A 27061-nucleotide genomic window follows, 5' to 3' on the forward strand; every position below is an offset into this window, starting at 1 on the left:
ATTTTGGGCCAGATAATTCTTTGTGGTGGTAGGCTGTCCTGTACATGGTAGGGTGTCTAGCAGCATCCTTGGCCTCTACTCACTAGATGCTCTAGCTGTGACAACCAGAAATGTCCCCAGACATTGCCACAAGTCCCCTGGAGGAGAAACACCCCTGCTTGAGAACCACTGGACTAGACTCCTGGAGGATGAGAAACCACGTGGTGAAAAAGGCCCAGCCAGCCGCCAGCTGTCCCGCCACACCAGCTGGAAAGCCAGACATACCAGTGAAGCTGTCTTGGATGTTCCAGTCTCAATGGAACACCCAGTTAAATGTAGCCAAATGATAACCCTAGCTGACACCCCATGGAGCAAAAGAACTGAGCCTAGTCAATTCACAGAATGACAAGAAGTAATACATCATTGGAAGCTACTAAATTTGGGGGTAACTTGTTACGCAGCAACAGATAACTGCAATCCAGACCCATCTCCAATCTTGCCACCATTCATCCTAGAGTCGTTTTTTTAAAATACCTTTCTGAAATTCCTCGGTTCTAGTCAAAGCTTCCAGGGCCTTCCCTGCTATCAACAGGAGGAAATCCAGACTCCTTAGAATGACCCACAAAGCCCCTCATAATCTAGCCTCTCCTCAAGATACCCTCAAACCCTGAGATTCACCCTCTACAGGTCTACTTGTGATTTCTTGAATGGTCTGCCCTCTTTCACACCTCTAGGTCTTTGCCTAGGCGGTGCTCTCTGCCTGTGACGCTCTCCCAACCTGTAAGTTTCCTACATTTCCTAAAAATTCAGATTAAATAGCATCCCCTTCAGAAAGCCCACGCCGAAACCACCATTTGAGATGCTTTCTGCCTTATGACCTCAAAACACACGTGTGCACATGGGTGATACCACATGTCAAACCATGTCATAATTCATGTTTCAGTCCTCCTGACAAGACTGTGAAAACCTTGAAGGCTAGAACTGAGTCTGTTGCTTTATTGACAGTACCTGGCACATAATATGTCCTCAATAAATATCTGCTGAGTAGACATAGGTTGAACAAGTATTACTATTCCTATTATGCAGATCAGGAAATAGAGACTCAGAAAAACCTAAGTGACTTGTCTAAGGTTACCCAGTGAGTAGGGGGCATAACTGGGACTAATACCCAGGTCTTCTGACTCCACCATCAATTAACTTCCCACTTCCTCACCACGTACCTCTCCTGAAAATCCTTGGTCTCCTTAAAGAATACCAGTTGGTGAATACTCAAGGTGTAACTGGTTGAGCCACACACTTCCACTGAGGTGGGAAGCCCCATAAAAAAAGACAGGCAGGATCCCCAGGCAGGGCCACTACTCTCCTGCCAGCACCATCTGGTTCCCTGGCCCAGGGGCTTTATCTTACTTTTTGCCTCTGAAATGGGTAGCTTCTAGGAAAGTGGAGCCCACTCCTGATTGGTCCATTTCCCTCACTCCTGACTGGTTATTTCTCTCCCTCCCGACTGGTTCATTTCTACAAAGCCTGTTTCTAATTAGTCAATTTTTGTTATATCTTATTTGCATATGGTGCTGCAAAGTGTAAACTGGCAGCCTATAAAAGCCTGTGTAAACCTACAGACAGGGTCCAGAGCTTGGAGTGTTAACTCCTCTGGGCCTGCTGGCTGGTGTAATAAACCTGAGTTCTCCAATTCTCCTAGTGCTGCTTGGTTTCTTGCCTGGATCCAGGTTGCTGTCACAACTGAGCTGTAATACCAAGCTTTAACACGTTTTTCTGCAACACCATCTCCCTATTTCTATGTAGTGACTTGTACTGCCAGGAACTCCTGGTCATGCGCTTAAACAGTTAGCAACTTCACCCTCTTGTCACAGTGGGTACCAGTCATAATCTTTTGGAAAGACCGATAAATTAGATATAAGAAGGGCTTGGCATCCACAAGTTATGTTAGGACAGAAACCCAACTCAAAATGGCTTAGATAAAGCATGAATGAGAAAAGTCTAGGGGTATCTGAATTCAGGTGCACCTGGATGCAGGGACCAAAAGATGTCATCACCTTCTTTCATTCTCCGCTTGCTGCTTGTCATTTCTTTTCTCAGCTCTGCTTTCCTTTGTGTGGGCTTCATTCCTAGGTTCCAGGTAGTGGCCTCTGGCAGCTCCAGGCTTCACTCATTCTTACTGCCAGCAATCTCATCAGAAAGAGAGCTTTTCCTTCTTCTTGACTCCAATAAAGATCCCAGAATTAGGTACAGGTTTGGGTCATATATCTATTCTTGAGCCAGTCACTGTGGCCGAGGGTTTGGAATATGCTGCTTGCCAGACTCATCCTAGATCAATGTGGTAGACACTTTCCAAGATGGCCCCCAGTGATCTTGCCTTCTGATATTCATGCCCTTGTGCAGTCCCCTCCCACACTGAACCAACTGGCCTGTGTGACCAACAGAAATACGGCTAAAGTCATGGCGTATGACTTTCAAGGCCAGGTCATAGAGACATAGTGCTTCTGCTGTGATCTCTTGGACTGCTCCCTCTGAAGGAAGCCAGGGGCACTTTGTGGGGATACTCAAGCAGCCCTGTGGTGGGGAATCGAGGCCTCTTGCCAATAGTCGGTACCAGCTTGCCAACCACATGAGTGGATCCCACCTGACAGTGGATTCTTCAGCTTTGATTAAGCCTTTAGAGGACTGCAGTCCTGACACCTGACTGCATCTTCATGAGAGACCCTGAGCCAGATCTACCTAGCCAAGCCACTTTGGAGTCCTTAACCCACAGAAACCATATGAGATAGTAAATAATTATTATTGTTCTAAGCCATTGAGTTTTGGGGTGGTTTGCTGCACAACAGTACATAACTGTTGTATAGCTGTACACCCTTCAACTCTGGGTCAAGATTCAGTCCTACTCCATGTGGACTGAGGTGGAAAGGCTGGTTCTCTGAGGAGTAGTCAAGCTGCTGTTGGTGGGAACATAGAGCAAATGAACACTGTGTGAGCCACACAACAGCAAACCCCAACAATGGGTGCCCTGCAAACGCACACTTGCCAGAGGATTAAGACCCTGATGCAGGGGAGCCAGCTCAGCCCTGTCCAGATGCCTGACCCACAGGAAATGTGAGGTAGTAAATGTGTGTTGATACAAGCTGCAAAGTCTGTGGTAATGTGTTAGACAGGAATACATAACAAATACAGTATTTGACCCCTCTCATCCCATTTCTGGTTCAGAGTCCATTTCCTTACTTCCTTAGCATCCTGCATTTGTCACATTGCCTCATAGACGTTGGTTTTCTTGCCACCCTCTACCTCGTAAGCTCCTTGAGGACAGGTACTGTGCCTATCATTCCCTGTAGCCCCAGTGCAGACAGCAGGGACTGGCACTAGGAGGGTGCTGGGTAATATACCTGGACCCCAGGGCTGGGTAGTGTGCTCCATTACGGGCTCCTGTGACACCCTCATGACAATGATGGTGGTGGTTTTTTTGAACCTTTACTGTGTGCTAGGCACTGAGATGAAGTCAGGGATGTATATTTTTAACTATCTTTCTGTGATGATTCTGATGCATAGCTAAGCTTAGGAAACCCTACACCACTTGAGACATTCTGTGGAAACTGCATATTGCTCTTAAGATGGCTATAAACAGTCTTCCTGATTTAAAAAAAAATCCTTTTGTATTGCATACATACAAAAAAATACACAACTCACAGATGCGCAGTTTGATGACTCCCCAGTCACCAGCCTCAGAGGTAACCACCATCCTAACTCCATGGCCCCTCATTAGTTTTGTCAGTCCTAGAACTTCCTATAAACAAAACTGCAGTTTATACTACTTTGCGTTCTTTGGCTCAACATATTTACACTTTTAAAAATGTATTTATTTTTTATTGTTGGGGGTAATTAGGTTTGTTTGTTTGTTTGTTTATGTTTAGAGGGAGTACTGGGGATTGAATCCAGGACCTCGTGCATGCTAAGCATACGCTCTACCACTTTAACTATACCCTCCCCCTTTACACTTTTGACTTGTTAAAACTATCTGGATTAAATTTGAACAACGACGACTGAGAAGGTTAAGGAAGGAGGTGCAAGCCTGGGATCCTAAGAACCCGGTACCATAGTTGGTTTTTCCAAGAGGTGGAACCATACCTGCTCTCCGCCCACCTTTCCTCCTCTCTGCTGGAGCCAGAAGAGAGATCGGCGTGGACAGTGGGCGTGGCTACAGCCTGGCCATTTCCTAGTGGGGGCGGAGAGTTAGTCTGGGGGCGTGGCTCCGGCCTCTGCTTCCCGGCGGCAGTTGGTTCCGGGTGCGGGACAGGACGAGGCTTCCTGTCTGCGCCTGCGGAATCGCCGTTTGACCCCGGAAGTGCCGGCGCTCCGGGAGCTGTCACCGTGGACGGCGGCGGCGGCGGCACAGCGCCGGCAGTGGAGCCGCCGAGGTGAGTGCGTGGCTGGGCCCTGCCGGATGTGGGGCATCGGGCCTGAGAGGGGCAGTGGCCATGCCTTACGCGACCTCTGGCCTCCCGATCTCCATGGCAGGGCCAAGGCTTACGCTGCCCCAGGGGCCATGAATCGCCCCCAACTCCCCTCCCCCAGGCCAGGCCTCTGGAGCCGAAAGTCTCGGGTTGGAGGCTCTGCCCCAGAGTGACCTTGGATGAATCACGATCCTCCCACCCTCACCCCGAGCTTCAATTTACTCAGGGTTCATTCATTCATTCAACAAATCTGCCTAGGGCCTCCTACGTGCCAGGCACAGATCTTGGCACTGAGGATCCAAACAGACGGAGTCAGACAAGGCTTTCGGCCTCCTGGAGCGTATAGTCTAGTGGGCGGAGACAGAGAGTCGACAAATAAATGCACTAGGTAGTTAAAGATGACAGTAGCCGAGGGAGTGAATATTTTAGAGAGGGTTGTCTGGAAAGGTCTCTGGAGAGTGTCATATTGAGACTAGAAGGGGTGAAGACAGTCAGAGAAACTGAGGCAGCAGTAGCCCTGGGGATGCTCCCAGGCCTTATTGTGATTGGTGACTGCTCCAAGCTCCCCTTCTAAAGAAAGCCCTTTCCTAACTTTTGGCTTCTGCTGCCCTGCTTGGCACTGGGGATGCAGTGTAGAGGGTGGGGCACAGATACCATCATGATCATTGTCATTATCCTTTTGGAACTTACAGTCCAGTCTTTGCCTAGTTTTTTTTTCTACTCATACTTTAGATGAAAACTCAAATCTTCTTGACATCCTCTCTCCTTCAAGTCAGTTGTCCCTGTTAAATGCTGTCATACCTCCATGGACCTACCTGCATAGCATACTCACGGTATTGGGTTTTACTTGTTTGTATGGCTATTTGGTTCATATCTGTCTTAACCGTAAAGACTATAAGCTCTATGAAGGGCCAGAATCAGATCTGTTATTTGCCCAACTTAGTATTCTCCAGGCTTCAGTGCCTGGCACATAGTAGGTACTCAAAAAAATCTTTGACTGGATGAGTTAGAGAATTAACATAGTTATTGCTCTCCAGTGTTTCATAGGAGGCTTCTCCTGCCACCAGGTTATTATCTTCTCTCTCTGATCATGTCTCTCCTCTGCTTAAATGACCACTCACTGCCTTCAGATGAGACGCTAAAATCTTCAGCATAGCATTCAAGGCTCTTTTTAAAATGGCTCCATCTTTCCTATCCAACCTTGTCTCTCCACTTCTGTCACCACTTCCCTGACCTTGTGTTTTCCATACCAAATGTCTCCCTCTTCAAGGCCATGGGCTCTGAGCTTTTGCTCATGCTTGCTCTTTGCTTGGAATACCCTTCCTTGCCATCTTTTCATCCTGTCCTTCTACAGCCAGATTATAGGTCACCTTTTCTGTGACACCCTCCCTTTCTCTGCTGTGCTTGTTTTGGAAATTTCCAGTTACAAGTCTAACTACACCAAATGATAGTCATTTACATGCCTGGGACCTAGGATGTATTCGGTTAGTGTTTGCTTAGAAATTGAGGAAGTGCTCTGCCTATGGTTGGGACTTGAATAATAGCAAGAAGTCAACTTTACCGAGTGCTTAGTACATGCCAAGTACTGTGTTGAACACTTAGCACTGGTTACTTCTCACGTCAGTCCTGAGGGATGATGTACTGTCATTATCCTGATTTTACAGATGAGGCAGTCAAGGCTTAGAGAAGTTAAGGAACTGTCTCAGGGTCTCAACATGGGTAGGGAAATGTGGAGCCAAGATTTGAACCCAAACTGTAGAACTATAAACTTCTCTTTCAATGACCACACCAGCCTGGGTCTGAACTGTCCTGACAGGCACTGGCTTGGACGAAAGCAAGTGCTGTCTCTACCTGTTGAGGCCTGGACTCTGGAGCCTAAAATCATACGGATGGAGAGACGTCTCCTGCTTATGACTCTTTCCCTATCCTAGGTCCCCACACTGGACTCTCCCACTGCCGTCTCTGGAAGGTGAGCATGGAAAGGACTGGGCCTGTGAGTCATTTAGATGTCTGCGCTGGTGAGCCGACCACTGATATTTCCAGCTACCTCCCCCCAGATCCCTGGGGGATTAGGAAAGAAGTATTTTTAGCTTGTTCAGCCCAAGAGATCTAGGTGCCAAGGCACGAGAGCTGGGCTTCAGTTTCAACTTGGCCACTCATACATTTGCCTTGAGCAAATCAGGGTCCCTCTTTGGACATCTGAGCATAATAAGCCTTCTCATCCTTAACTGTGTTGTTGTGAGAAGCTGGTAAGACAGTAACTTGATTAGAAATAATGTGCAGGCAACAGATGGTATTATCTACTTTTTGCAAAGATAAAAGATGAAAACTTTACTCCAAGGCCCTTTCATTACTTTGCCCCATGATTTTTTTCGGACTACCTCCTGTGCAGGTCTGACCTTGGAACAGGCCTTGAGGACTAGACAGACTGATCCTCTCTTTACATCCCAGGTGAAGGTGGATATCTTCACAGCCTTTAGAGCAGCCCCTGACCCAAGGTTCCTTGTGTACGAAGCTGCCTCCCACCTCCCTACCTTTGCTCCTGCTGTTTCTTCTGCCTGGGACACCCTTTTTCCCTGCCCATTGTCCACTATCAAGACTCAACTCTGGCTCTCCTGATCCTTTAGGCTCTCCTCTAGAAATGCTTTTTTGACAGCCACCCTCCCTATAGGCTCAACTGCACTAGAGTCAGTACAGCGAATGGTTAAAAGCCAGCCTGCTTCACCAACCACTAATGGGGAGACCTAGGGCAAGTTTCTTATCTTCTCCGAGCATCTGTTTCCTCATTGATAAAATGAGAGTAATAACAGGACCAACCTTAGAGTTGTTATGAGCATTAATACATTAATATATTAACGTGTGTAAAGCAAGTTAATGCTGAGAAAAGCACTTAGAAGTGTACCGGCCCCTGAGAAGCAGTTTCCTGCTGCTGCTGTTGTCATTATTATTATTGGATCAGAAGCCCACCCCCTCCCCAGGGCAAAGAACCCGCCTTATCAGTCTGTCTTCATAACACCAGGGCCTGGCCTGTTATCTGAGATGTGGGCTCTGTGAGGGCTCCGGAAGTGATGGTTTCCTCATCCTAGCCTTGATGTGTCTTCATGTGGTCACTGAAGCTGTGCTGACCTTTTATGGCTTGTCTTCAGGGGCCTAAGTCACTTGTATTCCACGATTCAACTGCATCATATGCATGTCCCTCCTGTGGGTCAGGCCAAGTGGTACTGAGGAAAGAGCGCTAGATGGGAAGACAGGAGACATGGGGTCTGCAACTCACTGACTCTGAGTCCAGTTTGGGCTTCTCTAGAAAGGCACTCACTCTGGCATGTTTCCATGAATTCTGTTGTTCTTCCTGGTCCTTCTGTCTATCCATGTCCTTCTTCCCTGAAGCCTGGAGAGGTGGTACAGTCGTAACACCCTCTGCAGGTGAGGAAAGACCCAGGACTCCAATCCCCAAAAAACTTAAAATCTGCTTAGAGTTGTAAGAAAAGTGTCCTCATATTTCAGTGGTTCATCAGTTATTTGATATGACTCTGTGCTGGTCACAGGAAAGGTAAAAAGAAGGAGAGCTCAGGCAGTCTTCACAGAGCTCACAGGCCAAGGAGGGCAGGGCACCGGAGCCATAATAAAGATAATCTAGGTGCTTTTAACCAGCACTTCTCAAATTGGGTGCAAACCTGGGAGTATTTTCCTCCTCAGCTGAGAACTACTGCTTTAGGCAAAAAAAAAAAAATCACTTTGGTCTAGATTAGTAGGTGGTTGAACCAGGCCTTTGAGGCCAGCATTGGGAACCACCCTGAGGCCAGAGGTTGAAGCCTCTCTCTGGCTCTGCGATCAGCCCCAGAGCAGACCCCTGCCCCCCAGAGCATCTGTGTCTGCCCTTTTCTTCCCATCCCTCTTCCTTTCAGGAGGGCCACGCAGCACAATGCCCGCTCTGCCCCTGGACCAACTCCAGATCACCCACAAGGACCTGAAGACAGGGAAGCTGAGGACTTCACCAGCGCTGGTGAGCCAGTGCCTTGAGGCCGTGCAGCCTGATATTATCATTCTTGCAATTTCAGAAGAAAAAAAGTAAATTCCTTCTTCATCTGTTCTAGAAATGACCCGAGGGCCACAGTCTGTAATTCGGTAGCTGGGGTACTACCAGGTGCTCCCAGGCGGGGTGTAGAAGTTTCCTTTCCAAGCAGCAGCTTGAATTTGAGTAGGATTTTCCATGCCACCGCCCCACACCTTCCCTACCGGGCATTTCAGTTTGAATCAAACTCTGATGGCAGTTCTGACTCAGCCAGAGCTGGCCTGGCCTTGGATCCAGCCCAAAGCCGGGTCTGGGGATTGGACCCTTTGGGAGGTGTTCAGGTTTCAGATGGGCCTTTTTCAGAGCTCTCTCAGCTGCTATCCGCTTCAGCGGGAACACTCACTTGAGAGGTAAGGCTGTCTTTCCTCTCAACCAGCCAAGAAGCACCACAGACAGATTCGGCAGGGCTCGTGAGACTGAAAATGAAGGAGGCCATGAGCATGCCAGTTACTAGCCTTGGAGAGATTAGAGGCACGGAGAGGTGCCAGGCTGCTAAAGGAGACAGATGCGGGGCCTGGAGTCCCCTTTCCCCCTTCCTGTTTTCCCAACCATATGAGCTTAATTAAACAAGGTGGGAGGAAGTCTTTTCTAGGGGCTTGAGTAAATTCGTGGGAAACAAGAGCTTGATGTTTTATTTCCTGCTTTCTGGATGGCTTCCTATTACTTTGTAACCACCCTCTAATAATAGTACTTAATATTTACAGAGCACTCGCTCTGGGCCAGACCTTTCTAAACCCTTTACCTGAGTTATCTCATTTAAGCTGCACTGCAGCCCTGTGAGTAGGCATTTTGGTGGTCCCCATTTTACAGATGAGGAAACTAAGAGTTCAAGGTCACAAAGCTAGACAATTAGGGGGGCCATGATGGGAACCCAGCTAGGATGCCCCAAGAGCCTGTGCCCTTAACCTTTCTGCTGTGAAGCCTCCTGTTCCTTTTTCATAGTTTTTTTTTTAATTGAGGTATAGGTGATGTCCAATGTTGTATGTTTCAGATGTATAACATAGTGATTCACAATTTGAGAGGTTACATTCCATCTTTAGCTATTATAAGATGTTGGCTCTATTCCCTGTGTTGTTCAATATATCCTCGTGTTCATAACCTTTTTATGTAAGGAGGATATTTATCAGAAAATCAAGAACTGTTCTGTCTAATACATTAGCCGTTCACCACAGATAGTGATTGAACTCTTGGAATTGTGGATATTTCAATCGAGGAACTGGACTTTTAATTTAGTTGATTTAAATTAAAATAGCCCCATATGGTGAGAGCCTACTGTATTGGCCAGCACGAGCCAGGTGTGGAGCAGTTCCATCTTTGCAGAAGTTCTTTTGGGTGGTGCTGGTAGAGACTGGTTCCTTGAGTCTGATTTCCCACCTCAGCCCTTTCCTCGTGTGCTAGATACCTGGGCTGCCAGGCTGTGGGCTCTGTGGGAGCAGGGACCTGGTCCCTTCCCTTCACTCTGGTTTTCCAGTGCCAGGTACATAGCAGGCTCTCTGGAGACATTCAGTAAACAAGTCAAGGACCCCAGCCTGGCTTTGTGACGGACACTAGAGCCACAAAGAGGAAAGACGTGATTCTTGCCCTTGAGGGTCCCATGGGCCGAGAGAGAAGCAGACTGGTAGAATCTCTGCGGTGTGCTCAGGATTGTGATGGAGGAAAGTCCCAGCTGCCACGTGAGCTGAGGGCCCAGGCCGCTGTCCAGACCAACGGGGTATGTGGGCACAGGGAGGTCTTGAGGGGCGGAGGGCACATGCCCCCGGGAAGCCTTCGTGTAGGAGGGGGATCCTGAACTGGGAATTGAAGGATGAAGAAGCACTGGCCGGGCAGGGCAGTGGGAGGAGGGTGGGCCTGGCAGGAGGACCTGAGTATCCTGTCCTGGAGTCCTGAGAGCCTGACTCCTACACCAACCTCTGGTCACTGGGGGTGGAAGTGGTATCACAGAGCTAAGGAGCCCAGCTCTGTGTTTAATCTCACACATTCTTGACCGTGTCACTTTGGGCAAGTTACTTAACCTCTCTAAGCCTCAGGATCCAAAAAGGGTAACAAGAATTAGTGTTGTGGGGTGGTTGTGAGGATTAAATGAGATGTGTGTGAATTAGCACTGTGGCTAGAACATACTGAGCATATGGTGATGGTGGCTATGACAGTGACAGCAGCATTAAGAATGGGGTGGAGGGCAGGGAGAGGGATGAGCTGAGGATGGCAGCTGTCCAACTGAGGAGCTGTCTTGTCGCCCGGGCTGCAGGTCCCCGGAAGCTCCTGAAAGATTGTCCTGAGATATGCACCCACCGTGTATTTGTCTCTTTAGCCCCAGTTTGGGAGAAGATCTCTAGCAAAGGGACAGCCATCATGCTGCCTTTGCAGAGGGACAGCTGAAGCTGATATTTATTGGCTAGTTACCGTGCAGACACGCAAACTTGCTATTGAGAAGCCAAAAGAAATCAAGTCTGGGGCCAAAATGGGTGAATGAGCTCCTGAGAAAGACAAGGCTCGTTGAAGTGGAGCATTTGGAGAACAGTACAAAATAGTTTCTCATCGAGATAAACAGAACAGAAGTTTGATGGGCAGAGAATGTTCAGAAAGCTTCTTGGAGCAAGTTGGACCTACGCCAGACTTGAAGGGTGGAAGATGCCGCTGGAGCCTACTGCTCTTTGCCCTGGAACCTTCCACAGTCCCCACTGCCTACAGAACAACGTCCCCAATCTCGAATGTGGCATTCAAGTCCTTCAGAAACCTGGGCAGGGTCTAGTCCTTCATTGCCTCTGTTCGTTCCTTTGTTCAACCAGCAAATGTATCCAGAGGGTCTGCTCGATGCCAAGCACTGTTCTCCGGACTGGAAATGCTGTGGCGAGCAAGGCTCAGACTCCCTGCAGAGACCCACAGGGTAGTGGCAGAGACAGAGAAGGCAGGCCCTCCCTTTTATATAACTTTATTGGGGTATCATTGAAGGACAATAAACTGCGCATATTTGAAGTTATACAGTTTGATTGGTTTTGACACCTGTATACACCCAGGAAACCATCACCATAATCAAAATAACAGACATCTCTGCCACTCCCCAAGGTGTCCTTGTGCCCCTCCATAGTCTCTCCTGTCCGCTCTCCCCGCCCACAGCAACTACATATCTGAAAGCACTTCTGATGCAGTTTAGCAAGTGCTACAGTTGGTAGAAACACTGGTGAACCCCTAGCCTAGTCGGGGTGGGAGTTGGGAGGCTTCCTGGAGGAGGTGAGGTCGGAGCTGGGGTCAGAAGGACGAGCAGTGAGACCAGGGTGGCACGTGGTTCTGCAGGTCATTTAGTAGGTCCGCAGGGTAAGCTTTGGTTTAAATCCTGCCTCAGTTGCCTCCTTAGCTCTGTGACCTTGGCAGAGTTCCTGAATCTGACTGAGTCTTGGTTTCCTCCTCTGTCGAGTGGGGAGAATACGATCTCCCTTTGAAATAGTTGTAGATAAAAAAGAAATTGGCTGTGGGACATGCCTGCTCAGCAGCCAACATGGGGCAGGTCCTCAGCAAGTGGTGGCTTTTATTATCATCATTCCAGCATCTCTCCCTCCAAACCCATCTCCCACTGCCCGGTGCACTCCATGCCCTTTTTTTTTTAATGGCCTCCATGAAAATACTGTGTCTTCCATCTAAAAATCCTTCTCATCCTCCAAGGCCCAGCTCAGTTGCTGCCTGCTCTGGGAAGCTTTGTCCTGCTGGCGCAGTTGACCACCTGGTGCACTCCCACAGTCCCTCTGCCAGGTTTGAGCTGTCTGCGTTGTGCTCACTTGTTGGCTGAGATGTGCATCCTCCCCCTGGGGAATGGGCTCTGGCAGCCCTCGGATGTGCATCCCCACACCTGGCACAGCAGGGCGCCAGTAACTGTTTGTCAGATTGCAGGAAGGTAGAGTCTCAGGGCTGTGTATGTGTGTGTATGTGTTGGGTGAGTCAGGAGCAGTGAGTAGGCTGGCCTGAGAAGTGACCTAAGAGGTGAGGTGTCAACAGATGGAGGAAGGAGGGGAACTTGGAAACCAAGGGGATGAAGTTAGGCATTAGAGAGAGGTTTTGAACTTGTTTCAGTCATCAGGATTCACTTTTCCTAAGAGTTAGACCTGGAACCTGATGGTATAAATTCTGATGTAAATGGGAGGGATCCTGAAGACCCACCCGAAAGGTGCTCCCCAAGGAATCATGTGGGACTCAAAGACTCCACAGTTTGCAGACCTGCGTTAGGCAGTCGGGAGGCATAGGTGGTTCTCAAGAAAACTGATCAGTCAGTGGTGGTTTTCCTGTCCCCCTGGACTGACAGCCCTGGAAGTGGGTGGACTGTGGTTGATAACAGCTGAGATGTAGCCCGGCCTTCCTCCCGCTACCACCTCCCCCAGAGAAAGCAGCTCTTCTGTAGTCAGAGAAGAACACTTCTCTTCTTTATGATGAACAAAGTAAGAGTTGTTCATGGCAAGGTAAGGGTTGGGAGAGAGAACTTGTGATGCTAAGCCGAGACCTGCAATTACGTGATTAGCATCTTTCAAAAAAAAAAATTACTGAGGGTTTTTTTTCTGATTATAAAAAGGAGACAGCACAATAATATGTACAGTATGATACTGTTTGTGTCAGAAAGATGTAAAGAGGCCCAAACAGATGCCTCATATGGGTACATTTTAGTGTCAGTGCTTAGAAAAGTTCCATGAGGATGCTCACCAGATGCTGAAGGATGCCCTCTGGGTTGACACGGGGACTGAGGGTGGTGTGGTCCTAGGTGACTCACCTTTCTATACTGTTGTGAGTTTTTGAAAGACAAGATGCTCATGCCTCCCTTGTATAATTTTTAAAGTAATTTAAAAAATAATACATACTCATTTTTTTCAGTGGGGGGAGGTATTTAGGTTTACTCATTGATTTATTCTTAGAGGAGGTACTGGGGATTGAACCCAGGACCTCATTCATGCTAAACATGCGCTCTACCACTTGAGCTATAACCTCCCCACGGATGCTCATTTATTTTTAAATTGGAAAAGACATTCAAGTCATAATCCCTTCTACTAGAGATGGCCGCTATTAGCTTTGGGGTGTTGTCCCCCACCACCCCCATGCATATTTTTTTAGCATGTATTAGTGTGTGACTGTGTTAAATATGTGTACTTTTTTTTTAAATCCCCAAACTGGTTATATTAAATAGAGAGGTTTGTGTCCTATTTTTCTTCCCTCAACCTTTCCCTGTGTCGTTAAATATTCTCCAAAAATCATGGTTTTTAATGCCCGCCTAGTGTTCCCTGGATGCAACCAAGCCCCCTCTGTTAGAGACACTTGGTTCTTTATGCTTCAAAGCTCCTTGGAGGGTCACCGGTTGGAACAGCCAAGTGTTGTCATTGCTGTGGGTTGGCAAATGGGCCCTCGCTGACTAACCTCTGCCACGTTAACACGTGGTTTTTGGATCCGTAGCACCCCGAGCAGAAGGCAGACCGGTATTTTGTGTTATACAAACCGCCCCCTAAAGACAACATTCCCGCCCTAGTGGAGGAGTACCTGGAACGCGCCACCTTCGTAGCCAATGACCTCGACTGGCTCCTGGCCTTGCCTCACGATAAATTCTGGTGCCAGGTAACATTCTATCAAAATTAATGCTAAGACAAAGCACATGACATGCCGTTGGTTAGTTGCTGTTGTTTTTCTCCCCCAGGAGATGCTCTTTTCTCTACTTCTTACACTGGATCCTTAACAGCAAATTGTGGTTTGGATTGCTCTGTCTTGTATCATAATCTTAATGACATTTACACAACACCTTCCAACATGTCATTGTTAGAAACTCGTGTTTAGCCCTCGGCTCATTCATACCTCCTTGGTCCCTTGGGGTTGGAGTGTTTGCCCCAGGCCAGGGCTGATGGGCCGGGAGCCCCTGCACCATCCACCCTCAAGCCCTGGGGCCTCAGTGACTGATCCCCCTCTCCTCTGTCGCCTGGCTTAGGTCATCTTCGACGAGACCCTGCAGAAGTGCCTGGACTCCTACCTGCGCTATGTCCCCCGGAAGTTCGACGAGTGGGTGGCCCCGGCCCCTGAGGTTGTTGACATGCAGAAGCGCCTGCACCGAAGTGTTTTTCTCACCTTCCTCCGCATGTCCACTCACAAAGAATCCAAAGTAAGCCCCTGATCCCATGACAGGTCGCCAGTGACACCTGACGCCTCTGTGCCGGGCTCTCACCCCTAGGAAGGAAGGCTCTGGAAGTATCCAGTTTCCTCTTTGTCTCCTCTCTGCTTTTGTTCCCACTGTTGGGGAAGAAATCTGTGCCACCTCCCTTATCCTCTCAGTCCCCGGGTCGCCTGCGTTACACCCGGTGTTTCCATCAACGGGAGCCGAGGGCCCTGGGCCAGGTGACGTGTGACTCTGCCTTTCCTCATGCGTCAGGGCGAGAAAACATTGCTTATGATTTTTAAAAGGAACTAGTATGTGCTTTTTAAAAACCTTTACCTTTTCCTCTCTCGATTTTAAAAATAATAATTCTGCCTCTAAGGAACTCAAACATTACGGAGGTATTTTGTAGATAATGAAAGTCACCCACAAAATGCCCTCCTCTCAGAATAACCACTGTTAAGCTGTGTGTTCCTTCAGGGAACTTTTTTCTTTTCAATACTGTGTGTGCATGTGTGTGTATGTGTGTGTGCCCGCATGTCTGTGTCCATATTTCTTTTAAAAATAGTTTCTTGCTTTTTTTTTTTCCTAACTTGTTAGCATGGACATTTTCAAATATACACAAAAGTATAATGAATCCCATTTACCCGTTACCCGGCTTCAACAGTTACCAACATTTTACCAATCTTGTTTTCTCTCTCTCCCTGAGGATTTTTTTTTCCCTTGGAGTGTTTTAAAGCAGTCCCAGACATCATTATCATTTACCCGTAAACAGTTTAGAATGAATCCTCAGCTGATGATTTTAAAGTGTGCTTTTGCTTCTTTTTGCTGTAAAATGAAGAGTGACTGTTGCTCCAGGTCAGCACAGGAGGCTGAGATATGTTCACGGTGTGGACAGAGCTTCGTCTGTCAGCCAGGCCCCTGTTGGTGGACCCGATTGTTGTTTCTTGTGAGTTTGCTGTTACTTCACAATGCGCAGGTCTTTGGAAAGTCTCTCATCCTTTCTGTATCCTTAGGAACACTTCATCTCCCCATCTGCTTTTGGAGAAATCCTTTACAACAACTTCCTGTTTGATATCCCAAAGATCCTGGACCTCTGCGTGCTCTTTGGCAAAGGCAACTCCCCGCTGCTGCAGAAGATGATAGGTGCGTGGGACCCGGGGCCAGGGGGAGGCACAGAGATGCCCCCCCCCATGCCAAAGAGGGAGTCCCAAAGGCAGCGCCCCGATGAGCATGGGGAGGTGGTTCAGAGCATTAACAGCAACAGCAGGTGGTGCTTGGAAATGACTTAACTGATAGGTGTGTCGACTGAAAGAAGTGACAAAGTGGCGGTGGGGGAGTGGAGACAGAGTGGGTATCACAGGGTCCCCCAGGATCTTGGAGTCCTCGTATTGGAGTCCAAACATGTCACACAGCTGAAAGAGTAGGGGAGTTTGCTTCAGCGATGAGAGTAAGAGCAGCAGCGACAGCTCACCTTTATCTGAGCGCCCGCTGGGGGCCCGGCAGGCCGCTGGGCCTTCCTCGTGGGTAATCTCAGCTGAGCCCCACGGCAGCCCTGCCATGGTAGTGGCGTCATCATCCCCATTGACGGTTAAGGAAACTGAGGTGAAGATGTCAGGGACTTGCCTGAGAGCCCACGACTACTGTGTGACCAAGCTGGGATTTATGTCACTTAGGCCCAACTCTCAAGCTCTTGCCCTTTGCCACTTCCTGCCTCAGGGATGCTGAGGCTGCCTCGGAAATGTCACGATCTGCAGTGATGCTGAGAACAGGTGGGGCAGAGTTCAGAGAGGGCTCTTACGTTGTGAAGGGAACAGACATCAGCAGTTGGATCCTGTCGTGAGGCCTTGGGCCAGAGGGTTCACTCAGAGGCGGAAGCTTTGTTGGGATGCTAGAGGGCAAACAGCGCCCCCAGGGGATTCGTCTTTGAATCAGAGCTCATGGCCTTGGGCCGGGCACAGAGAGGTGCTCACCCTGGACACCCCTGTCAGCCCTCTTCACCATGAGATTGTAGGACACAGTCTTGCAAACGTCCAGTTACAAAGCTGAGTTATCCCTTGAAATGGTTTCCTTCCATTGTTAATTTAGAAAATTTTGTTAATTTAGAAAATTTTGGATGAATGTAAGTTTAAAGAAACAGGAAAGCATTGACCAAATACCTCCACCCAGAGACAGTCACTTGCAGTATTTCCTTCTAGCCTTTTCTCTGCGTATTGTTTTAAAAACGTACCAGAGCATAATATATATGAAATTTCCCATCCAGCTTTTTCATCGGAACAACCTCTGGTTTCTCATTCACATCTAATCATTGCCCAATCAACAGTTAATTCTTTTATTTTCTCAGAGAAAGACAGTTACACTATCATGTTGACTGAGAGGATGGGGTGAGTGAGCAAAATCACACATGATCAGTTAGAGAAACAGTTATCAGGCTGGTTTGTTTAGAGCAGAGCATTCCAGGAGGGCAGCGCCGGAGCCAGGGAAGGAAGCTGGGCTGGGTCAGGCGGGCACCACACCAGGCTTTGGCACTCACGGAGCGAGCGATGTTGCTGGTGGTAAAGAAGGAGGGCTTGTAGACCTGAACTGCCCGATCTACACCCCAGCTCTCTTCCTGAGTATATCACTTTGACTGGGTCAGTTAGCCCCACTCAAAGCCTCAGTTTTCTCATCTGATAAAAGGGAAGACTAGTGACCCACCTCATACGATGGTTGTGGGGGTTAAATATGAGGTGGTGCCTGGCATGTTATAGGCACTTGGTAAGTGTGAGCTCTTATTGTGATGAGGCCGTGGGAGCCTCTAGGAGCTGGAGTGGGGCAGGGAGCCAGCTGGTATCAAGGTTAATCTGGCAGCACAGAGGTGGGGGGAGTGGGGGACTGGAGGCCGTGAAAGAGGCCAGTGCTTCAGTGTGGGTTCAAGGTGAGAGTTTGGGTGGGCTGCTGGGGTGGAAAAGGACATCCAGGAGGCAGCGTGAAACAGGGCTAGTGAGGTCAGCTGGAGGGAGAGGTCAACGACTCTGGACAAAACGGGTGTTGGAGAACAGGCTGAGGGAGTGGGTTGTGACGGAGGCAAGGTCAGCGTTAGATCTGTGGGCTGTAGGTGGCTCCCAAGATCCGGGGGAGGTGGCGTCTGGCCGCAGTTCCAGACAGGCAAGGGTGGACTGACGAAGCTCTGCTTGCTGCCAGGGTTCCTCGTCTTTGGGGTCACTGGCTTCTTTGAGAATCAGATGAGAGCTTGTCTCCGGAAAAAACACCTCCTCGTAGATTTTGAGGTGTTTTGGAATGTTCTTGTCCCCAGATTGAGAACTGTAAATTGGCTTGTGAAGGAGAGCCCTTTCTTTGGCTCACAGAGGATGGTTAACAGAAAAGAGGGCAGGATTAGGTATCAGGAACCCCTTCATTCTTCTGTCTTTAGGCCCCTTCTTCACACCCTCCAGCACAAACACACACACCCCCACAAACACACACACACACACACACACACACACACTCACACACACAGAGCCGCTCTTTGCAACCCTTGAATAGAAGACACAAGACATAGCAAGGGGCAACCTCCCCTTTCTCTACCACAGAAGCTCTTGAGCAAAGCAGATCAGCTGGAAGAGGGTTGACAAAGGAGGGGAGCAGGGAGCAGGGAACTGGCCAACTATCCTTTGGGCAGAAGCCCAGTCCTTGCCCTTCCCCCACTTCCGGCTTTTTTTTAAACCTCAAGGCTGGTGTTGTGAGCCAGCAGGTGTGATTGTGAAAGCAGGGCCTTTCAATAAGACTCCCTCGGAGCCACTTTGCCAAAGCTGGAGTGAGGCCTTGGCCCTGTCGAGGACAGCACCGATCTCTTTGGCAATAGCTCCCACTCCCCTTGGGTTTCTGAACTGCCTCAGTCTAAGAAGGAACATTTCAAGGGATGCCATTGCTGTCCCTTCCTTATTAATTATTTCTTTAAGAGATCAAAAGTCAGATCTTCACTGTCACTGGAATCAGATAAAGAAGAAAGGGACTGCAAAGGCCCCAGGGGTAGACTGTGAAATGTGATCTATTTTGATGCTTATAGAACATCCCTGTTACTCAGGCTTAAGCATTGGAAGGATTAAGAGAGAGTGCCTTCCACCGCGCCTGGTGGTCCGGACCACTGTGTGGCCCTGGGAATTATGGGAGGAGACCTGCTCCTGATGCTTGGGTCAGGGGACTCTGCCTGGAGAAGGTGGCACCTGCCTTTTAGTGGACTTAGCTCTGGGAGGTCACTCCAGGCCGAGGGATGGGACAGGGCTCATTCCGTGAGGTTGAGAACGGTTTGAGGGAGGAATTCAATTCAGGGAATGGGGAGAGGTTGGCCAGAAATGCCTGCAGAGGCCACATTTCATAGGGCCAGTCATGCCATGGTCAAGAGTTTGAACTTGACCTTGAGGATATCAATAGGAGGGTTTTATGAAGAAGAGCGGAGGTTGGTGGGGAGACAGCTCAGCCACTCCTCATCTGTCAGGAGCAGGAGGTGGGCACAGATGGTCAGGGAGTACCTTCACAGGGTTAGGGATCAGCACCCATCTGGAGGTGGGAGGCGCTGAGCAGGCTCACGCTGGTTAAACACAGCTTTCTGGAATCGAGGGACGAAACGGCCTCTGGGAAAGTGTTTCCAGAAAGTCTAGCCACCTAGTGACTTGCTTAGTCACCCAGCCCCATCTGGCCTTTGATCTCATTCATTTTCAAATCCTCCAGGATGGGATGAGGGCCGCAGGGTTATCATTAAGGCAACCAAGGACAGACCTGCCCAAAGACAGAGGACGCCTAGAATTGAGAACATCCTGACAGTCAACCAGCCTGAGATGCTGGGATTATAGTGGGATGCGGAAGCCAGGCTTCCTCTTAAGCGCATTGGCATTTTGCATTGTCTTGTCCCCCAGCTGGCTGTGATCCTCCCTCCCTCCCCTCCCTCACCATTTGGGCAGCCGGAACACTTGGTTTCTGTTACCATATGCTCTAACCTCCGCACTCACGGCAGCAGTTGGAGGAGATAGTAAACACTCAGAGAGAGGCTTCATTTTATACGAGTAATTGCAAATGTGTGGCAAATCTGTTTCCAGGGCCCTTGCAGGCCTCTCACCTTGGAGTAGGGATTACTATAGCCCGTAGATTCAAAAGCGGAGGGTAAGAGAATTTCTAGAGAAATTTCCCCCTAGTATCTCTGCACATTATTGGAGGCATGGCCTGGCAAGAATTCTGGACTGTGGCACCCAGGTGTCTTGAGCAAAGAGATCACATCTCCTCATTTTCCTGGATGACTGACTCCCACTGACAAAGCCAGTGCTGTCATACAAAGCACGGTGCCCAAGTGTGATCATTCTCTGGGGGACCGCAGGGTGAGCTGGTTTGACCAGAGCGAGTCTTTTACCTAATTCGCTGGGCAGAGGTGCTTAAAAGGTTAAATTGTACTGAGCGAGGTCCCTCCCCCTCAACCTCAGGGGAAGTTTCTAGGCTGGCCAAAGCTCTATGCCAGCAGGGCCAGGGGCCAGGACTGCTCCAGCCAGGCAGGCTTCGGAAAGGGGAGAAAGGTCACAGAACATGCTGGCAGCCACTGGTAATGTGTCCTCTCCACCCCCACGGTCTCTTCCCTGATTCCTACCTTTCTCTTCTCTTTTCAGGAAACATCTTTATCCAGCAGCCGAGTTACTATAATGACCTAGATGAAACCATGCCCACCATCCTTCAGGTACCAGCTCCCAGCCCTAACAGGGGAGGGCAAGCTTGGGAGACACACCCCTTCTCCCTCCCGTTCCTCACCTTCCCTGGAGGAGCCCGAGAAAAATGTTTACCCCCATCCTCCTCTAGACCTGCCTCCAGACCGTCTCTGCGTCCTACCTCTCACCTCACCCCTTGGAATTTGTCCTTCCCCCTCCTGAACAGGACTGAAATCTGAGAGTTGTCCACACTCATAATACACAAAGAGCTTAGGGTGCATCTTGTATCATTTGTCAACAGCCATGTGCCTCGAAGGATACCCCTGTGCTTCTCAGATCAGAGCTTTAGAGTCTTATAAAATCGTTTTACAAAATAATGTTCATTGTAGAAAATTTGACAAATACCAAAAAAAAAAAACAAAACAGGAAAAGGAAGATTAATCTTCCTCCATAATCCTACCACCAAGAGATGGCCACTGTTCACAGTAACTTTTAGAATTTTGCATGCTAGACTACTTAAATATGGTGCAATCAGTTAACTGCTTCCATGATTTTAAGATGGACTCTGTTCTCCCCTCACTGTTGATTTGTCTTTTATTTCATAAATCACCATTTCCAGGGGATCTAAAAACATGTTATATGTTGCTGAATGTGTCTCCTAAATATTCATTACCACGCACAGGTGCCGCCATGCAGTCAGGTAACAGCTGCAGGATTCCAGGGACCTTCCATACATTTAGTCACTTTAATCCTCAGCGCGATCTTGTAAGAAGGGTGCTGCCATCACCCTCCTACACCCTTTCCACTCTGACCCCACTATCTGAGAAGGTCTTTGTCTCAGCTGTTGTCCCAGGAACACTGGCATATATTCTCAAGAGTCCGAGGCAGGATCACCAGTCCCTCGATACAGGACAGGAGGCTCAACTACTGGTTCGACAGGATGTGGGCAAAAAACCTCTCGTGTTTCACAGGTCTTCAGCAACATCCTCCAGCACTGTGGTTTGCAAGGAGACGGGGCCAGTGCCACACCCCAGAAGCTGGAGGAGCGGGGCCGGCTGACCCCCTGCGACATGCCTCTCCTGGTGAGGTTGCCCTTCAATTCAACCCAGCTTCTATCTGTACATAGAAGGCCCGGCAGCTTCTTCCCCTGCTCCCAGTCCCTTGGTCCCTTACATAGGGTTAGGGCATTTCAGCGGGCCTTCATTTTTCTCTGGGAGCTGCTTTTACGGAGTAGGGGAAGGAACTGGGGACCAGAAGTCAGAGGACAGAGATGTAATCTTCACTTACTTCAACCGGACAAGTTCACTGCTGCATTATTCACTGAGCCCCATCCATCCATTCATTCCTCCATTCGGCCACTTTGCACTGAGGAGCCCCGGGCTGGGCCGTGAGGGTGAAGCCACCAGTAAAAGCAGACGGGGTGCCTGCTCCCATGGAAATTCGAGTCTAATGGGGAGGACAGGCGGGAGGGAAATATTTCAGGAGCCTGGACACATGTCAGGCCCTGTGTTAAGCACCCGGGATAGAGCAGGAATAAGGCAGCTCCTAGAGCTTGCGATGTCATGGGAAAAGAGCCATTAAACAAGTGTTTCAGGAGGGCACACCTAGTGCTGTGGGAACAAGGCCCTTTACCCCTCCAAACCACAGATAAGTTCCCTTATCTGTAAAGGGGAGATCCCGGCAGCTGCCCAGCCTCCTTTTTAGAGTCGTCATGAGAATCAGGGAAGAGAAAGTGCCCCCTGTTCTGTATACACCCTTCAAAATCTACCAGAAGTGTGGGCTGGGTATTCTTGTCCTGACTGGAATGTCCGTTCTGTGCGGGAACTCAGGCGCCGTCTGCAGATTCAGGGGTGGGTTCTCCTTTAGCTCAGAAGAGAGAATCATATTCTCCCAGAGCCAGAAGTCCACCCTGGACACCCCAGCGTGTGCGTCCTCTGGAGCTGCAGTAGCAAGACCCGAGGTGTAGGCTGAGCCGCCCAGATCATACTTCTGGAGACAGACCAGCCAGGCTTTGCCCGGGACCTCCAGTGTCCACCTTCCTGTCCACCTGGGGACTCCAGGCTTTGTCAACTTTGCCTCCTTTGTCTCAGACCCTCCGCAGAGCGGAGGAGAATGACACATGTTTTCTTTTGGCAACAGGAGTTAAAGGACATTGTGCTCTACCTTTGTGACACCTGCACCACACTCTGGGCCTTTCTGGATGTCTTCCCTTTGGCTTGCCAGACCTTCCAGAAACACGACTTCTGTTACAGGTACAGCAGTACTTCTGGCTGTTGAAGTAGCTCACATCCTCATTCAGCAAATATTTGCTGGGTGCCAGGCCCTCTCCCAGCCTGGGGACAAAGCAGCAAAGACAGATATCGGCTCCTGCTGGGGTGGAGCCTGCAATTGAGAGGCACCCCTATTTGGGGCTAAGAACAGGGTAGAGGAGGAAGAAAGACACCGATCAAGAGTCAGGCAATTTGAGTTCTGTCCATTTTGTTTCAAAACCTCCATCACAGGCAGGCACAGGGAGGGGTAGACGACACGGAGTGGGCTGAGGACTCAAGCACCCAGTACAGGGAAGAGCACATGCAGGGGAGCGAGCAGATGTGCACCTGCCTGTAATGGGGCCAGCCGTTGTGCATGTTATGAACACAGGCAAGGGAGCAAGATTCTGTCTGGTGAAATAAGAGTGAAGGTTTCACGGTGACCCTTAAATGAGATCATAAGGATGAGCAGCAACCTTCCAGACAGAGAAAGGTTGCCCTGGCAGGAAGGGCATTCAGGCGGGCAGGGTGAAGCCTGCCAATGCCCAGAGTGTGTTCTGGGGAGAACCGGGGAGTGAGGGTGACATGAGTGGCGGGTGTAGGCATGCGGAGACCAGGCAGTGGGATAAGGAGCAGGTGACAATAAGAGACGGCCCCAGGGAAGTCAGATTTGTGTTTGATGCCGTGCTGACAGGGAGTAGGGCCTTTATTCTGTAGCCGGGGGAGGGGGAGCTCCTGGAGGCTATTATCCAAAAAAGGCATAGAAAGATTGTGCTGCGATGAAGAAAGAAACAGAGGGGGATAAGGGGCAGGGAGGGAGACCTTCTTTGCCCACTTAGCACCATGGGCATCTCTGTTCCTTGTGCAGTGAGAAAGGGATGCACAGGCGTGGGCTGGTAACCTGGCACATTGCCTGGCAACGGCGGGGGCTGGCCTGTTCTCAGGGGCCTCTGACTGCCCTTGCCAGGTGTCTCTCCCCACCGTTCGCCGGAGCTTCCGGGAACTGCCCAGCTCCGTCCACCCAGCCCTCTGTCCATTCGGTCATTTGCTCTCCCATTCAACAAAACATTTATCTGACATGTGCCAGAGCTGGCAGCTGGTGCCCCGAGTCCTTCTGCTTCTCCTCAGCTCAAAAAAAATCAGACATGGGCGTTGATCAGCCTCACGGAGAATGTAAAGCGTTGATCAACACTTTCCCCAGAAGAAAGGGGTTAGGATGGGACTCTAACTGTCACATGTTTTAAAAGGTATCTTTTCTCCCAGTAAATGTGACACAGGCTTGTAGGAAATTTGGGAAACCCCCAAGGTAGGAAATTCAGATGTCTACGAGAGATCGTGCTGTTCTTAGACTTTCGTAAGACTGCTTGTTTTCACTCACCATAACATGACAGCGTCTCCCCAAACGTGGCAAAGATGGCTTTGGAAAGAATCTTTGGAGATGGGAGGGTCATTTCTGGAAGAGCTGACTTTCCTGCGAGGCACCAGTGGAGGCAGGGAGCAGCCCCACCCGTCTCAGGAAGGAGAAAGGAAAACACTTTCGACTGCAAGTGACCCTGCCTTTGGCAAGTGACACTGCCTCTGACCCACAAAGAGCCTGGGGCTGGCCCAGCCTGTTCCAAGTGTGCTGGAGGCCAGGAACGCCCACTGAGCAAGGGCAGCAACCTTGTCCCACAGAGCTCTGGGCAAGGGGTGACCATCACCAGACAGCCCTTTAGCTAATCTCTCTGCCTTCCTCTCTTTCTGCCCTTTCATTTCATGAACGAATAGTATATTCACATGGTTCAAAACTCAAAGAGTGTAAAATACACAGTGAAAAACCTCCCTCTCCCACTTCCCCAGTTCTGTTCCTCGCACACAACCATTGTGTTTGTTTTTTGTGGGGATTTTCCAAGAGATATGCATATAAATACGTGCCTATAAGCAAATATACATACTATATATTTCCTGCCCTCTTTTTAGTATTTAATACTGGCATCTTACGAATGCTATGTGTACTATTTGCATTTTACTTCTAAATGTAATGTGTATCTGAGCATAAAGCACCTTCAGTCTTTGGTCTGGCTGGGTAGAATTCCATTGTGTGGGATACCAGACCCCAGAGATAGACATTTGAGTTTTTTCCAGTTGTTTGCTATTACAAAAAAGAAAAAAAGTCATAAAGAATAACTTTGCACACACATCATTTTGCACCTTTACAAGCATATCTGAGGAATAAATTCCTAGAAGTAGAATTTCAGGAACAGATGGTGTGTGCATTTAAAATGTTCATGGATCTCGCCAAATCACCCTCCATAGGGGTTGTTTGCATTTAGCCTCCCACCAGCAGTGTATCCTGGCAACGCCTGAGTCTGTTTGAGCCAAACTGCCCTCTGTCTTCTTCCGGGGGCCATGCTGTCTTTTGGCCTACTTACCCTCTGCTGTGTACAGCACCGCACTAGGGAAAAGTTGCTGGAAGCCAGCCAATCGACGGACACATGTTTACAGAGTACCTGCTACGTGTCCAGCACTGGCCTGGGCACGGGAGCTGCACTTCTGGCTTCAGGAATCTTTAGCTGTTCAGAGGTAGAATTTTAAGTTGTGAGAACGGCGTATTCTGAGCCCTGTGCCTCTCGTTCCGGGCAGGAGTAATCACACGGGTGAGTGTGATCAGAAAGCGTGTGGCCAGGATGGAGAGTTTAGATCTGAGTTGAGGCGGGTGGTGGTGAGGTTGCTGAGGTGAGAAGCAAGGTTGGCCCTGCTGTGCCAGGTATGGATGTACCAGAGAGAGGAGTTACAGTTTGATATCACAGGCAGTAGGGAGCTGCTGGCAGTTTTTGAGGAAAAAAAAAAAAGTAACCTTGTGTTTGTTTTTCAAACCTCAGTGAGTTCTGGGTGGCCCTTCACTGCTCTGTTAGAATGAGCCCATTTGGACCTTGATTTCCGACCTGACGGGGGAAGTAGCTACAGGTCACTTTCCACGAGGCCCTTCCTGGCACCACCACGGTGGGACCATCTGGGGCAAGCTTTGGGAAGAGCCAGGGTGGGCCTGGGAGAAACTGTTGTGGCGACAACTTGGGAGCCAGAAGTGGGCCTTCCCGCTCCCTTGAGTTTGCTTTGATTCTCCAGTGAAAGGTGATGTTTGTGAACTAATCCAGCCTTTTCCCCGTGTGTGCCACCACAGGCTAGCTTCCTTTTACGAAATCGCAATTCCTGAACTGGAGTCTGCAATTAAGAAGAGGAGGCTTGAAGATAGCAAGTGAGGCGGGGACAAAACTGAGAGTGTTGTTGTGGGAGGAGAAGCCCCGCTCAGGCCCTGCCCTCCCTGGGCTGCAGTGTCCCCATCTCTAAGTCAAGGGGCTGGGACTAAGGACCTCGTGGATTTGGCTGGTGTGTCCCTACCTAGCAGCCTCCTGGCCTCTGCAGCTAAGCCTTTCCCCCTCAGCTGTCGCTCCAAGCTCTTATTAACCTGCTGGGACCTGACCCATTATATGAGCTGAGAAGTGACCCTGGAACCAGGCCTCTCAGAGTCTGTGTCCTTTTCCAGCTGCTGTCCGGAGTGAACTGGGAGGCCTTCTCAGCCCCTGGGAGGGTTGGGGCAGGGCGGACCTGCAAAGGCTGGGAAGAAGCTCCCTCGATGCCTTTTTGCCTCTCAAATCTATTTTCCCCTCCTCTGGCCTTCAAAGGCTGCTAGGTGACCTGTGGCAGAGGCTCTCCCATTCCAGGAAGAAGCTACTGGAGATTTTTCACATCCTCTTGAACCAGATCTGCCTTCTCCCAGTCCTGGAAAGCAGGTCAGCCCTCGGGAGCCACCGCCTGGGTGGAAGAGCCTTCCCTCACTTCACCTGCTCCCTCCCCTGCTCCAGGTTGCTAAGCAAAGATGGAAAACCAAGAAAAATGCCTCCTTCCTCTGGCTGGGGCTGGCCGGAGGCCTGGTGGCGGGGTGGCGGGCGGGGAAGGGAGCCGCAGATTGTCTGCCGGGAGTGAGCTCATCTTCCCTGCGTCCTGTTCCAGCTGTGACAACATTCAGGGCTTCATCGAAGAGTTCCTTCAGATCTTCAGCTCTTTGCTACAGGAGAAGAGGTGAGCGTGCAGCTGAGCTGGGACCTGCAGTGGGATGGGCCGTGGCTCTCCCACCGGCCCCACGAGGCCTTATGTAATAGAGCCCCTGCCCTGTGCTCACTGTGCTGTTAGCTTCTGGCATTTGTCGGGGCCATGCTGTCTTTGTGGGTGGGCAGCAGACATGGGGAGTGGCCTGCAGCAAACCAGCCCCTATGGCCCCAGCCCTGTCCACCCCCAACCCTGTCTCCTGTCTGTGGCAGGTTCCTCCGGGACTACGATGCACTCTTCCCCGTGGCTGATGATGTCAGCCTGCTGCAGCAGGCCTCGTCAGTCTTGTATCCTTCTGCCACGGCCCCTGGGGCGGGCCTGGCCTAACCGGGCCAGACCCAGAGGAGCAGAGAGGCAGTTAGCCCCAGAACATGTGGTCAGCTAGCTTTCCCTAGATGTCTGCCAAGGCCCCAGCCTCTGTTTCTGGAGAAGATGAC

At 49.8% G+C, this 27061-nt stretch overlaps 1 protein-coding gene across 8 annotated transcripts in view; it reads left to right on the top strand.

The window, feature by feature from the left end:
* The first annotated feature begins 4272 nt into the window (after nt 1-4272).
* Nucleotides 4273-27061, top strand: part of ASCC2 (activating signal cointegrator 1 complex subunit 2) — a 35467-nt gene continuing 12678 nt past the window's right edge. Inside the window, exons 1-13 of one of the 8 annotated variants that reach the window (XM_031443029.2) lie at nt 4273-4403; nt 6371-6457; nt 8345-8442; nt 13936-14094; nt 14459-14629; nt 15637-15766; nt 20254-20321; nt 21261-21371; nt 22429-22541; nt 25699-25773; nt 26201-26308; nt 26529-26597; nt 26837-26911. In XM_031443029.2, the coding sequence (XP_031298889.2) occupies nt 6415-6457; nt 8345-8442; nt 13936-14094; nt 14459-14629; nt 15637-15766; nt 20254-20321; nt 21261-21371; nt 22429-22541; nt 25699-25773; nt 26201-26308; nt 26529-26597; nt 26837-26911 (1220 nt within the window). In that variant the 5' untranslated portion in view covers nt 4273-4403; nt 6371-6414. Of the gene's footprint in view, nt 4404-6370; nt 6458-8344; nt 8443-8487; nt 8508-13935; nt 14095-14458; nt 14630-15636; nt 15767-20253; nt 20322-21260; nt 21372-22428; nt 22542-25698; nt 25774-26200; nt 26309-26528; nt 26598-26836; nt 26912-27061 lie in introns of those variants that run through there. The other 7 variants (XM_031443030.2, XM_031443037.2, XM_031443033.2 and 4 more) reach the window with 7 other exon arrangements.

This window comes from Camelus dromedarius, chromosome 31, assembly GCF_036321535.1.
Source record: "Camelus dromedarius isolate mCamDro1 chromosome 31, mCamDro1.pat, whole genome shotgun sequence".
Classification (NCBI taxonomy): domain Eukaryota; kingdom Metazoa; phylum Chordata; class Mammalia; order Artiodactyla; family Camelidae; genus Camelus; species Camelus dromedarius.